Source organism: Microcebus murinus, chromosome 3 (assembly GCF_040939455.1).
Source record: "Microcebus murinus isolate Inina chromosome 3, M.murinus_Inina_mat1.0, whole genome shotgun sequence".
Lineage (NCBI taxonomy): Eukaryota > Metazoa > Chordata > Mammalia > Primates > Cheirogaleidae > Microcebus > Microcebus murinus.
The window spans coordinates 112950690-112966062 of NC_134106.1; the positions used below are offsets into that span (position 1 = coordinate 112950690).

The window sequence follows — 15373 nt, forward strand, 5'->3', positions numbered from 1 at the left end:
GTTGAAGAAATCAATAGAAAATATCCAGTCTGAACACAGAGGAAAAAAAGATTGAAAAAAATTAAGTCTCAGAGACCTGTGGGGCAATAACAGTAAGTCTAACATTTGTGTCATCAGAATCCTAAAAATAATGGCTATAGAAACTTCTTTATGGCAAAAAATATAAACCTACATATTATGTAAGTTCAGCAAATCCCAAAAAGGATAAACCCAAAGAAATCTGTGCTCACACACATCACAATCAAACTGCTGAAAAACAAAGACAAGAAAACTTAAAAGCACCCAGAGAGCAACATTTGGAATGACAGTGGATTTCTCACCATAAGTATAGGGTAGAGGCCAGAAGGAAGTGTCATAACATTCTTGAAGTACAGAAATAAAAGCACTGTCAACTGAAATCCTATATCCAGTGAAAATATACATTCGTAATAAAGGTTAAATAAAAACATTCTCATACGAAGGAAAATTAAGAGAATTTCTTGCCAGCAGTCCTAGAATTGCTGAATGCAATTCTTCAGATAGAAGAGAACTAAGGACAGAAGGAAATTTGGGACATTAAGAATGAAGGAAGAGGAATAGAAATTCTAAATATGTGGCTATTTTTTCTTTTGATATCTCTAACATATATATGATGATTGAAAGCAAAAATTATATTGTCTGATAAGGTATTCAGTGCATGAAAATGCAATATACAAGACAACTGCAGTATGAAGGGGATAGGGTAAAAGGTTTTATATGTGATAAGACTTCTACATTCTACTCAAAATAGCAAAATATTCTAAGTAGACTGAAAAATATGTATATAGAGCAAACACTAAAAAACTATATAGGCCGGGCTCGTGGCTCACGCCTGTAATCCTAGCACTCTGGGAGGCTGAGGCGGGCGGATTGCTCAAGGTCAGGAGTTCGAAACCAGCCTGAGCAGGAGCGAGACCCTGTCTCTACTATAAATAGAAAGAAATTAATTGATCAACTAACATATATACAAAAAATTAGCCGGGCATGGTGGCGCATGCCTGTAGTCCCAGCTATTCGGGAGGCTGAGGTAGCAGGATTGCTTGAGCCAGGAATTTGAGGTTGCTGTGAGCTAGGCTGACGCCACAGCACTCACTCTAGCCTGGGCAACAAAGCGAGACTCTGTCTCAAACAAAACAAAACAAAACAACTATACAAAGTGATATATATAAAAGCCTGATAGGCCGGGGCGCGGTGGCTCACGCCTGTAATCCTAGCACTCTGGGAGGCCGAGGCGGGCGGATTGCTCGAGGTCAGGAGTTCAAAACCAGCCTGAGCAAGAGCGAGACCCCGTCTCTACTATAAATAGAAAGAAATTAATTGGCCAACTAATACATATATAGAAAAAATTAGTCAGGCATGGTGGCACATGCCTGTAGTCCCAGCTACTTGGGAGGCTGAGGCAGGAGGATTGCTTGAGCCCAGGAGTTTGAGGTTGCTGTGAGCTAGGCTGACGCCACAGCACTCACTCTATCTAGCCTGGGCAACAAAGTGAGACTCTGTCTCAAAAAAAAAAAAAAAAAGCCTAAAAAATTCCTTAAAATGGAATACTAAAAAAAATTCCTTAAAATGGAATACTAAAAAATGTTCAAATAATCCAAATGAAGAAAACAAAGGGAAAACAGACAAAGACAGGGAACAAATATAAACCAAATAATAAAACAGTAGACTTGGCTGGGCACGGTGGCTCACGCCTGTAATCCTAGCACTCTGGGAGTCCAAGGCAGGTGGATCGTTGGAGCTCAGGAGTTTGAGACCAGCCTGAGAAAGAGTGAAACCGTATCTCTACTAAAAAACATAGGAAGAAATTAGCTGGACAACTAAAAATATATAGAAAAAAATTAGCCAGGCATGGTGACATTAGCTGTAGTCCCAGCTACTTGGGAGGCTGAGGCAGGAGGATGGCTTGAGCCCAGGAGTTTGAGGTTGCTGTGAGCTAGGCCGATGCCACGGAACTCATTCTAGCCTTGGCAACAGAGTGAGACTCTGTCTCAAAAAAACAAAAACCAGTAGACTTAAATTCAAACATATCAATAACTACATTAAATATAAATGACAAAATTATCAGAAATAGACTGTTAGAATGGTTTTTTTTAAATGACCCTATTACATGCTGTCTGTAAGGAACTCACTTCAAATATGATGATATAACTTGGCCGGGTGCAGTGGCTTATGCCTGTAATACCAGCACTTGCTATTTCAAGTGGAATGTAGGCTGAGGAGGGGAAGATAATGAAGTCAGGAGTTCATGACCAGCCTGAGCAACATAGTGAGACCCCATGTCTACAAAAAAAGAAAAACAAATTACCCAGGCATGGTGGTGCACACCTGTAGTCCTTCCTAGCTACTTGGGAGGCTGAGGCAAGAGGATCACCTGAGCCCTGGGAGTTTGAGGACACAGTGGGCTATGATCACACCATTGCACTCCATCCTGAGCCACAGAGGAAACTGGCCCAGAAATTAAATAAATAAATAAAGATGTAACTAAAAGGATGGAAAAAGATAGACATACAAATGCTTATCAGAAGAAAGCTGGAGTGGCTTGATATCAGACAAAGTAGACTTCAGAGTAAAGAAAATTACCAAGGATAAAGAGGGATATTACATATTGACTAAAGGCTCAATTCACCAAGAAGATATACCAATTTTAAATGTGCACGCACCTAATGAGAGTCCCAAAATATACAGTAAAAACTGACAGAATTGAAAGGAGAAATAGACAATTTAATGTAAGTTGGAGACTTTGGCACCCTACTTTCCAATGCAGTTGGCCCTCTGCATCCATGGATTCAACCAACTGGTTCAGAAATATTTGGGGAAAAACCAATAAAGAATAACACAAGTTTAAAAATACAGTATAACCATTTATATAGCATTTGCCTTGTATTAGGTATTATAGGTAGAGATGACTTCATCTATACAGGAGGATGTGTATAGGTTATATGCAAATACTACGCCATTTTATATAAGGGATTTGAGCATCCATAGATTTTGGTATTTATGGGGGTGGGGAGAGTGCCCTGGAACCAACACCCTTCAGATACTTTGAGACAACTGTAATATATAGAACCAACTAGGCAGAAGATCAACAAGAATATAAAAGACTTGGATGATACTATAAACCAGGGGTCCTCAAACTTTTTAAACAGGGGGCCAGTTCACTGTCCCTCAGACTGTTGGAGGGCCGGACTATAGTTTTAAAAAAAAACTATGAACAAATTCCTATGCACACTGCACATATCTTATTTTGAATTAAAAAAAAACAAACAGGCAAAAACACCCACATGTGGCCCACGGGCCGTGGTTTGAGGACGTCTACTATAAACCAACTAAACCTACCAGACATCTATAGAACACTGCACCCAACAAAAACAAAACACATTTTTTAAGTGCCCATGGAAGATTCACCAAGATAGACTGTATCCTGGGCCATGAAAAACCTTTAACAATTTAAATTGAATCATACAAAATATGTTTTCTGACCATTATGTAATCAAACTAGATATCAATAACAGACAGGAGAATCTCTGAACACTTGAAAAGTAAACAATATATTTCTAAATAACTCATGTGTCGTAATCTCAAAGCAATTTTAAAACACATGGTACTAAATGAAAATGAAAATATATCAAAATGTGGAAGTCAGCTAAAGCAGTGCTGAGAAAATTTATAGCACTAAATGTTTACATTAGAAAAAAAGGCCTCAAATCAATTTAACTTCCTACCTCAAAAAACTAGAAAAAAGCAAAATAAACCCAAAGTAGAAGGAAGAAAATAATAAAAAGCAGAAATTGATGAAATTGAAATAAGAAAATAGAAAAATTTCAAACAAAAAACTGGTTTTTTGAAAAAAAAATAAAATTGATAAACCTCTAACAAGACTGACAAAAATAAAAAGGATATAAATCACCAATATCAGGAATGAGGCAGATGTATCACTATAGAATCGCATGTGTATCACTATTGATCTAGAAGCCATTAAGAGAATAAGGTAATACTACAAACAACCTTATACTCATAAATTTGACAACTTAGAAGAAATGAACAATTCTTTGAAAACCATAAACTATCAAAATTCAACCCAAATGATAGGTAATCTCAATTAGTGCAATTAACTCTATAACCATTAAAGAAATGGAATTAGTAATTTAAATGCTCCCCAAAATTAAATCTCCAGGCCCGTATGGTTTCATTGAAGAGTTCTATCAAACATTCAAACATTTAACAAATGATTAACACCAATTTTATAAAATCTGTTTCAGATTTTATAAATCTGAAAAAAAATAAAAGAGGGAATACTTCTCAACTTTTTTTTTATGGGTATGTCTATTACCTTGATTATAGTCTTAATTTATAAAGCTAGTATTATTCTTATACTGAAACCAAACAAGGACAGTATATAAAAGAAATATATAGATCAATCTCTCTCATGAACTTGGATACGAAAATTCCCAACAGAGTTTAGACAACTGATAAAGCAATATATGAATGTATATAATATATATATATCTAGCAATATATAAAAGGAATTACACCTCATGACCAAGTGTGATTTATTCCAGGTATGCAAGGTTAGTTTAACATTTAAAAATTAATGCAATTGATATCAAAAGCTAAAAAAGACAAACTGATCACATCAGTTGATATAGAAAAAGCATTTCACAAAATCCTTTATGATAAAAACTCAGCAAATTAGGAATAGGGGATAATTACCTCAACTTGATAAAGAACAACTACAAAAAACCTACAGCTCACATCATGCTTAACAGCGAAAGACTGAATACTTGCCCCCTAGTATCTGCTCTCACTAATCTTATTCAATCTAGTTTTAGAAGTTCTAGCTACCACAGTAAGGCAAGAAAAAGAAAAACATCACTCAGATTGGAAAGGAAGAATTAAAACTATCTCTATTTGCAGATGACATGATTTTTTATGTAGGAAATCCCAAGGAATCTTACAAAAAAACCTACCACTAATACTAATAAGTGAGTTGAGCATGGTTGCAAGAAATAAGATCAACACACAAAAATCACTCACATTATGCTAACAACAAACATGTGAAAACAAAGACAATCCCATTTCCAATCACTCCGAAGAAAATGAAATACTTAACTGTATGTCTAACAAAGTGTGTACAGAGTTTATGCTGAAAAATTATAAACTGCTAATGAAAAAGATCAAATTAGACCCAAATAAATGGACAAGCATGCTGTGTTCATAGATTGAAGGCTCAATACAGTAAACATGTCAGTTCCCCCAAGTTGTTCTATAGTTAAATGAAATTCATATCAAAATCCCAGCATGTTTTTTTGTAGACATAGATGAACTTATTTTAAAATATATGGATAGGTACAGATCCTAAAATAGCCAAAGCAATATTAAAAAGAATAAAATGGGAGGAATCATTCTACCCAATATTAAAGCTTATTATGTAGGTACAGTCATCAAGACCTATAGTATTGGCAGAGGGAGAGACATATAGTTCAATGGAACAGAATAGAGAAACCAGAAATAAACCCACATAAATATGCACAATTGGTTTTTGACAAAGGTGGAAAAGCAATTTAATGGTAGCAAGATAGCCTTTTAACAAATGGTGCTGGAGAAATTGGACATCCACAAGCAAAAAAAAAATGAACCTCAACACACACCTCACACCTTAATAAAAAATTAACTCAAAATGGATCAGGGACTTAAATGTAAAACATAAAACTGTAATTTTTTAGATAAAAACATAGGAGAAAGCCTTCTGGATGCAGAAGTAGGCAGAGTTCTTAGACTTAAAACCAAAAAATGTGAATTATAAAAAGAAAAATTGATAAATTAGATTTCATCAAAATTAAAAACGTTTGCTCTGTGAAAGACTCCATTAAAGAAGATGAAAAGCTACAAAATAAGAGAAGATATTTGCAAACCACATATCCAAAAAACAACCAGTATCTATAATAGAATATATAAAGAACTCTCAAAACCGAATAGTATGTTCAGACATTTTACTTCTATATGTTATCTGCTTAATACTATGTTGATTCAATGTTTAAATGTCAATTACCTATTTACATATCAGTTTAAGCAATACAACAATAATAAATTTATGCATAGTTAACCATTTTTTTCAAAAAAACCAATCGTAAAAAAAGCAAACCAATTAGAAAATGGGTGAAAGATATTTCACCAAGTAATATGTAAAGATGACAAATTACAAAAAGATGTTTAACATGAGTAGCCATCAGAGAAATGCAAATTAAAACCCCAATAAGATACCACTATAAATCTGTTAGAATGGCTAAAATGAAAAATAGTGATAACACCAAATACTGGTGAGAAGGAACTGGATTAGTATTAAATTGCTGGTAGGAATGTATTGTAGTACAGCTACCCTGGAAAACAGTTTGTCAGTTTCTTAAATATTAATTACCATATGACCCAACAGTTGTACTCTTGGCCATTTATCCCACAGAAATGAACACTTATGTTCACACAAAAACCTGTGTATGAATGTTTATAGCACCTTTATTTGTAATAGCCAAAAACTGGAAACAAATTCAGATGTCCTTCAAAGGATGAATGGTTTAAGCAAACTGAGATTAATCTATATCAGGGAATACTACTTAGCAATAAAAACTATTGATACATGCACAATTTTGAATTTCCAGAGGATGATTATGCTGAGGGAAAAAAAGCCAATCTCAAAATGGTGCATACTTTATGATTCCATTTATATAATCCTAAAATTATGACAAAATGACATAATGACAAAAATATAGAAACAATAGATTAGGAATTGCCAGGGGTTAGAGATGGGCCTAGGGTGGAGAGGAAGGAGGTGATTGTTTATACAGTAGGAGGCTGAAGCAGGAGGATCACTTGAGGCCAGGAGTTTGAGACCAGCCAGGCAACATAGCGAGACCACTATCTCTACAAAAAAAAAATTAGCGGGGTGTGGTGGTGTGCACCAGTAGTCCTAGCTACTCGGGAGGCTGAAACAGGATGATTGTTTGAGGCCAGGAGTTGAAGGTTACAATGAACTATGATCAGGCCACTGCACTCTAGCCTGGTCGACAGAGTGAGACCCTGTCTCTTAAAAAAAAAAAAAAAAGGCATCATGAGGGATCCTTGTGGTTATGAAACTGTGTGTTGTCTGCATCCTGACTGTGGTTGTAGGTCTAATGAATCTCATGTGTGAGAAAGTTTTGTAGATGGACACACTTGAAGCTCTGACTCAGTTGGGGCAAGGGCAATATACATAACCTAAACATTTATATCCGCGTAATATGCTAAAATAAAAAATTTTTAAAAAGTTGTGTAGAGTATCCCAAGAATGGAAAAACAAGCACCAGATATATTCTCCAGCAAACTGGTATTAACTGAGTAGCACCTAAGTGGACACATAGGTGCTACAGTAATAGGGTATTGGGCAGGTGGGAGGGGGGAGGGGGGCGGGTATATACATACATAATGAGTGAGATGTGCACCATCTGGGGGATGGTCATGATGGAGACTCAGACTTTTGGGGGGAGGGGGGAAATGGGCATTTATTGAAACCTTAAAATCTGTACCCCCATAATATGCCAAAAAAAAAAAAAAAAGTTGTGTAGAACTAAACATAAACACTGAGTACAAGTTAAACTGGGGACATCTGAATGAGGTTCATGGATCGTATCAATGTAATATCATACTAAAGTTTTTCAAGATGTTACCATTAGGGATAAAGAGTACACAGAGTCTCTCTGTATTGCTTCTTACAACTGCATGTGTATCTATAATTATCAGAAAGTTAAAAGTTTAATTCAGTGAAAACAGGGAAAAATGTAAGGGGAAAACACAAGGAGAGAATAAGAGGAGGGAGGCGACAAGGAGGGAGAAATGTTACAGCTGTCAGGTCCCGGCGTGTGCTGTACAGCTTTCATTTACACTAACTTACTCTTTCCAATAATCATATGAAGTAACAGTATGCCCCCATTTTTCAGAGCTTTCAACCTAGGCCTTCTGATTCTAATGCTCTTTCTGTATTATACCTTACTTCTTTTTAAGTGAAAGAACTCTGGGTAGGGGACAAGGGGAACACATAAAGAAAAACCTGCATCATACAATAATTAGTACTGCTCAGGAGAATATTTTCTGCTCAGACTTCTTCACAACAATTATTTATTTATTTATTTATTTTGAGACAGAGTCAGCCTGGCTCACAGCAACCTCAAACTCCTCGACTCAAGCGATCCTCCTGCCTCAGCCTCCTGAGTAGCTAGGACTACAGGCATGCACCACCATGTCCAGCTAATTTTTTCTATATATTTTAGTTGGCCAATTAATTTATTTCTGTTTTTAGTAGAGACTGGGTCTCGTTCTTGCTCAGGCTGGTTTCGAACTCTTGACCTTGAGCGATCCTCCTGCCTCGGCCTCCCAGAGTGCTAGGATTACAGGCGTGAGCCGCTGTGCCTGGCCATTCAGAACAATTTTAATCTCCTCATTCCCGAAGCTGTAGATCAAATAATTAAGCCAGGCATGACACTGTACTCTCCTGCAATCTGCACTGCACTAAAAAACCCAGGAAAATTTAAAAGATAAAATATAATCAAATATAGAAATTGTATTTTCTTACCATAACTCAGTGGATCATCCTTCATATCCTATTTTGGGAACCACTGACCTATTCCATAGTTTGTAATTTTTGTAAACTAAACCAATTTTATATAAACTTCACATATATTTAAAGGATATGTTTTTTATTTTTCAGCATTAAAATGTATGACTTGGCAGAATTAAAAGACGTATATGCTATAGTCAACCTGGATGATGAAAATAAAGGTATAGATTTTTCTGAAGCAGATTGACATTTTATCATTCCAGTTACAAAGAGTAATGTGTTTGTTATTATGTAATTTGCATTAATTGTAGGAGGAATAAAATTAACACCCTTCACTATAGTTCCCTAAATTAATCTCCTTATTTTTTAGTAATTATGTTAAGTCAGTCTACTTGACTAGAAGGTTGTAAGTCCACTTTGATCCAGAGGTTTATAGTGAATTTTATTCTAATTTAGTCGATGTTGGACTGCATATCAATAGTGATCCTGTGAGATTATACTATATTTTTACTGTACCTTTTCTACATTTTAATATGTTTAGGTACACAAATATATACATAATGCCTATAGTATTCAGTATAGTAACATGCTGTACAGGTCTGTAGTCTAGGAACAATAGGCTATACCATATAGCTTAGGTGTGTAGTAGGCTATACCATCTAGATTTGTGAAAGTACAACCATATGATGTTTGCACGATGAAATCTCCTAATGCCAGATTTCTCGTAACACATTCCCTTTATTGACAGATGACTACTTTCCCTTTGAGTTATATTCATTGGTCATATTCTTATGCCAGTCCATGTTGAGTTTCCTAGTTTAAATAAAAACTACTTAGACTATTAATAGTAAAGAAAATATTTAAAGATTTGTATGCCTGTGGTAGCTCAAGTGAAAATATTTGCTTGCTTGCCTCCAACAGTATATTGTTTTTAAACAGTCATTTATTTTGTGAATTATTTCAGGATTGGGTACCATGTCCTGGACAGATGATGGTCAGCTGCTGGCGTTGTCTACCCAAAGAGGCTCACTTCATGTTTTCCTGACCAAACTTCCCATTCTCGGGGACGCCTGCAGCACAAGGATTGCATATCTTACCTCCCTCCTTGAAGTTACTGTAGCCAACCCTGTTGAAGGAGTATGAAAATGGTGTTGTTGTTCTTTTATTTATTAATAAAATCAAAATAGGTTGGCAATTGATTCACTACTGTTACTTTTCTATTTTATAGGAGCAACCAATCACAGTTTCTGTTGATGTGGAACCCAGCTTTGTAGCAGTAGGTCTTTATCATCTGGCTGTAGGAATGAATAATCGAGCTTGGTTTTATGTTGTTGGAGAGAATGGCAAGTCTAAATTCAGTTGTTGTATTCTTATCTGTAATTTCTGTTATTATTTAGGAAGCCCTGGAAGTTTCTTTTAAGACCAAACCATTCACTCTTTTTTATTCAACCATATCTTTCTTAGCTTAAGTGGTTTTGTGACTCTTTTAAAAATCTGTATAATTTTTAGAAAGGTTATTCTTTACCTTGTAGTGAAGACAGTATAGTATAGTAGGTAGAGGGTGAGCTTCAGACAGCCTCTGGATTTAATTTCTCCTGCCTCTAAAAGCTAAGTGACTGTAGACAAATTATTTTACCCCTGTGAGCTTTACTGATCTGGCAAATGAGGATACTTTTAATGGGTCATGAGAGAGATTAAATGAAATATTAATAAAATGTGTGATCTCACTTTGCACAGTGGCTTTGTTCGGAACTCTGAAGCCTGGTAGGAACTTAATACATGTCAGTTCTGTTTCCCCTTTTTCCAATTCTAGGTCAGATAACCCTCAGAATAAAACTGAGAACTAACTTGTTTAACAGAAAACACCGACCCGGTGTGGTGGCTCATGCCTGTAATCCTAGCACTCTGGGAGGCCAAGGTGGGAGGATTGCTCGAGCTCAGGAGTTCAAGACCAGCCTGAGCAAGAGAAAGACCCCTTTTCTACTAAAAATATTAGCCAGGCATGCTGGCATGTACCTGTAGTCCCAGCTACTCAGGAGGCTGAGGCAGGAGGATCACCTGAGCCCAGGAGTTGGAGGTTGCAGTGAGTTTTGATTATGCCACTGCACTCTAGCCTGGGTGACAGAGCGAGACTCTGTCTCAAAAACAAAAACAAAAAAAAACAGAGAAAACACCGTTAAGCTTCTTGTCACTTAATTCTTAGTTGTTTTGCGTGTGATTTCATTTTCTATTACTTTGTTTCACACTAGCTATTCTGAAATGCCTGAAGGCAAATTTATTTGTCAACTAAGATTTTCCTTAGAATGGCTAAAATAAAATTTTAAGTTCAGAATATTTTTGCAAAGGCACAAATTTTAGAAATATTTGCAAATATTTATATGGGCTACTTTTACCTATATTTTAATGTGTTGGTTTTTAAAAATTGCTACAGCTGTGAAAAAATTAAAAGATACGGAGTATCTGGGAACAGTAGCCAGTATTTGCCTTCATTCTGACTATGCTGCTGCACTTTTTGAAGGCAAAGTCCAATTACATTTGGTAAGTATAATTTTGATGTCCTGGAAATCTGTTAAGTGATGATGATAAACAGTTTCATCTCTAATTATCAAGAACTTTGGTCAGGAAGCAAGTATGTACAGACTAGCTAGAAAGCCAAGTATGGGAAAAGGATTAACAAAACTCTTCCCTTTCTATATGAGAAGTTCAATTGACTTTCTAGCTCTGTTCTCTCAAAACCTGATAAATATTAACAGTGCTGCATACAACATTGTTTATAGTAAAAACAACCCTGTTGGTAAATCGCATCTAGAAGGAACTATAAATGAACTATAAAAACCTGATGGGAATGCCATACCTCTGGGATTCCTGGAGTGTATTGATTCATATTTGGGCATGTATTGTGTAGAGATCCTCAAAACTATGCCTGTTGAGTTGCTCAAGAGATTTTAGCACTTGTGAAAATGGGGCTTCTAAACTATGGCATCTCCCACATCTGTTTCTTGGCTCCTTGGATCTGGAAAGCCAAAGAGATTAGCAGCTAGACAGCTGCAGAGCCTCCAGTAAAGACTATTCACATTAAAGAGGGATATCTAATGCTGCCCTGCTGGCAAGCTGTGGTTACTTTCTGATATCTTTCTAACTAAACTGGCTCTGGTAGTCTTGTGAGTGTGAATGTTTAGTTGAACTTGAGAAAAAGACACCCTTCCCCAGATGTTGTATACCAAATTTACTCAAGTCTGTGAGCCATTATTATTCTTTACGTTTTAGATAGAAAGTGAAGTCTTGGATGCTCAAGAAGAACGTGAAACTCGACTTTTCCCAGCAATGGATGATAAGTGCCGTATTTTATGTCATGCCTTAACTAGTGATTTCCTCATCTATGGTACAGATGTACGTATTATCTTCTGCAATATAGAACATAGAGATTTTCTCATTTTTACTTTGTTATCTTGGTCTTATTCCTTTTCCTACCGGGTTTTTTTTTCTATATTGAATCCAATACAATTAATGAAGTTATCTGTGATTTTTTTATATACATTCATGTGTCACTTAACAACAGATGCATTCTGAGGAATGTGTTGTAAGGCAATTTTATCATTGTGTGAACATTATAGAGTATACCTATAGAAACCTGGACAGTCATAACCTGTACACCTACACTATGTGGTATAGCTTATTGCTCCTAATCTGCCAACCTGTACAGCATGTTATTGTACTGAATAACATAGGCAGTTGTAATACAATGAGAAGTATCTGTGTATCTAAACATAGAAAAGGCGCAGTAAAAATGCAATATAAAAGATAAAAAATGGTACACTTGTATAGGGCACTTACCATGAATGGAGTTTGTAGGACTAGAAATTGCTCTGTTGAGTCAGTGAGTGAATGGTAAGTGAATGTGAATTCCTGTCATGTTACTGCAGATTAAAAGGCTGTATACTGTACACTTAGGCTATACCGTGTACACTGTACACTTAGGCTACACTAAATTTGTAAAAAAATATTTTTCTTTCTTCCATAATAAATTACCCCCTGCTTCCTGGAACTTTTTTACTTTATAAACCTTTTGACTCTTTTTTAATGACACTTAAAACACAAACACATTGTACAGCCATACAAAAATATTTTCTTGGGGGGGAAATGGGCATTTATTGAAACCTTAAAATCTGTACCCCCATAATATGCCGAAATAAAAAATATATATATATATTTTCTTAAAAAATATTTTCTTCCTTTATACCCTTATTTTATAAGATTTTCTTTCTATTTTTAACTTTTAAAACTTTTTTGTTAGAAACTAAGACATAAACACCCACATTACCCTAGGCCTACTCAGGTCAGGATCACAATATCATTGTCTCCACCTCCACATTTTGTCCAACTGGGAAGATCTTTGGGGCAGCAACACACATGGAGATGTCATCTCCTTTGATAACAATGCTTTCTTCTAGAATACCTCCTGAAGGACCTGTCTGAGGGTGTTTTACAGTTAACTTTTTTTTTTAATGAATAGAAGGGAAACAATATCAAATAACAATAAAAAGTATAGTATAGTAAACAAACCAATAACCTAGTTATTTATTATCATCATGAAGTATTGTGCTGTATATGATTGTATATGCAGTACTTTTATATAGCTGGCAGCACAGTAGGTTTGTTTACACCAGCATCACCACAAACAACACAAGTAAGTATTGTGCTATGATGATATGACAGCTATGGTGTCGCTAGGCAATAGGAACTTTTCAGCTCCATTATAATCATATGACACCACCATCATACATGCTGTCTGTCATTGACTGAAATGTCATTACGTGGCAAATGACTGTAATTACATAGGATATATAGGTAGCACGATTTGCTAATATCAGCGCTTTTGTGATTTTAAACAATTTGATGGCATAGTGAAAAGGGCAGCCTTTGGAGTCTGGCAAATAGGGCTCAAATACCAGTTCTATTACTTGTTAGCTGCTGCTTACCCCTCCAAGCCTCACTTTCCTTATCCAGGTGCTTTAAGGATTTAATTTGATGATAAACAGATCTCCATTGCCTACATTTAGTAAGCATTCAGTAAATGTTAAAATTAATTGAATATTGGGAATCTCACTTCAATCTGTTGGTCCTTTGAACTATAAGTACCCTATATCTCCAAATATTGCATCAGCCACATGGACATAAAGCACGGTTATAGTAATAGCATCTTATATTTGTAAACAGTTTTCACAGATTTTTCAGAGCATATCATACCTGTTACTTTGTTTAATCTGTGAAAGAATTTGGTACAGTTGGTAGAAAAGGCATTGTTTTACACATTAAAAAAAGTTATTGGCTGGGCATGGTGGCTCATGCCTGTAATCCTAGCACTCTGGGAGGCCGAGGCAGGTGGATCACTCAAGATCAGAGTTCAAGGCCAGCCTGAGCAAGAGCAAGACCCCGTCTCTACTAAAAATAGAAAGAAATTAATTGGCCAACTAAAAATATATAGAAAAAATTAGCCGGGCATGGCAGCACTTGCCTGTAGTCCCAGCTACTCGGGAGGCTGAAGCAAAAGGATCGCTTGAGCCCAGGAGTTTGAGGTTGCTGTGACTGACCCTATGGCAGGCTATGCTAGGCTGACCCTATGGCACTCTAGCATAGGCAACAGAGTGAGACTGTGTCTCAAAAAAAAAAAACAAAAACAAAAAACAGTTATTTACTGTTTCAAAAGTTTCTACTTTTCTCAGATTATTTTTTAAAAGGGTATGTTTAAAAGCATGCTTATTGCCATGTAAGAGACTTTTTAAAACATAAGTTTGACCTAAAAAATTAGTCTTTGAAATAATATACATCAGTAGGGTTGGTCTCCTATATCAGGTAAATTGGTAAATAATATGGTAAAAAATAGGAAATACAGTGCATTGGTATGACACTAACAGTTTATGTAATCTGACCTCACCTATTTTATCTCATTATCTCTATAAATTAAGTAGAGATATTTTAGAGATGAGGACACTGAAGATTGAGAGGTTAGCAAGTTTGTAGCAGAGGTGGAACTTAAGCAAGATTTCCTGATGGAAAGCTCACTCTTTCTACTATGCCACAGGGCCTTTTTAAATAAGAAATAAGTATACACCTTTCACGATTTCATTGCTACTGGCTCTCCAGGCTTCTTCACTGCTGGCATGAACAAGCCACCGTTAAGATGGCAAAACTGTAGTGATAGGTTAGGTTAATTGTACTGCTTCTTGTTTGAGATATAATAAACTAAATGTTTGATTTTAAAAAAAAAAAGAAATAAGAATAGTAGTCTGCTAAAAAGTAACATCCCAATTTTTTTCTTGAGTGATTCTGAAAATATGTGTTTTTTAGCAGCTTTATTGAAGTACAATTGATATACAAGAAATTAAACTTTTTAAAGGTTATAAGTTGGTGTTTTTTGACATATGTATATACCCCATATATGTACATGGGTTTATATGTCATGAGTATATACATATATTATGGGAATATACATATGTATATATACCCATGAAACACCATCATTTCAGTGAAAATTGTGAACATATCCATCACCCCCAAAAGACTTCTCCTGCTCTTTTATGATTCCTCTCTCTCATCCTTCCTCACCCAATGATTTCTGTCACTATAAATGTAATAAATATTTGTATTTTCTAGAGTTTTATGTAAATGGAAACATAGTATGTACTGCTTTTTGTTTGGCTTCTTTTATTCGATAATTTTAAGATTCATTCATGTTGTTGTATATGTCAATAGTTGATTCCTTTTTATTGC

The 15373-nt window shown here is 35.7% G+C and overlaps 1 protein-coding gene across 10 annotated transcripts in view; it reads left to right on the plus strand.

Annotated features, from left to right (window-relative positions):
* Positions 1-15373, plus strand: part of WDR19 (WD repeat domain 19) — a 110524-nt gene that overhangs the window by 23349 nt on the left and 71802 nt on the right. For all 10 annotated transcript variants that reach the window (XR_012918656.1, XR_012918657.1, XM_076001182.1 and 7 more), the window contains 5 exons: positions 8753-8823; positions 9567-9739; positions 9831-9945; positions 11034-11140; positions 11870-11992. Coding sequence is in view for 8 of the 10 variants with exons in the window: in XM_076001182.1 (XP_075857297.1) it covers positions 8753-8823; positions 9567-9739; positions 9831-9945; positions 11034-11140; positions 11870-11992 (589 nt within the window). In the remaining 2 variants the exon portion in view is untranslated. The remainder of the gene's footprint in view (positions 1-8752; positions 8824-9566; positions 9740-9830; positions 9946-11033; positions 11141-11869; positions 11993-15373) is intronic.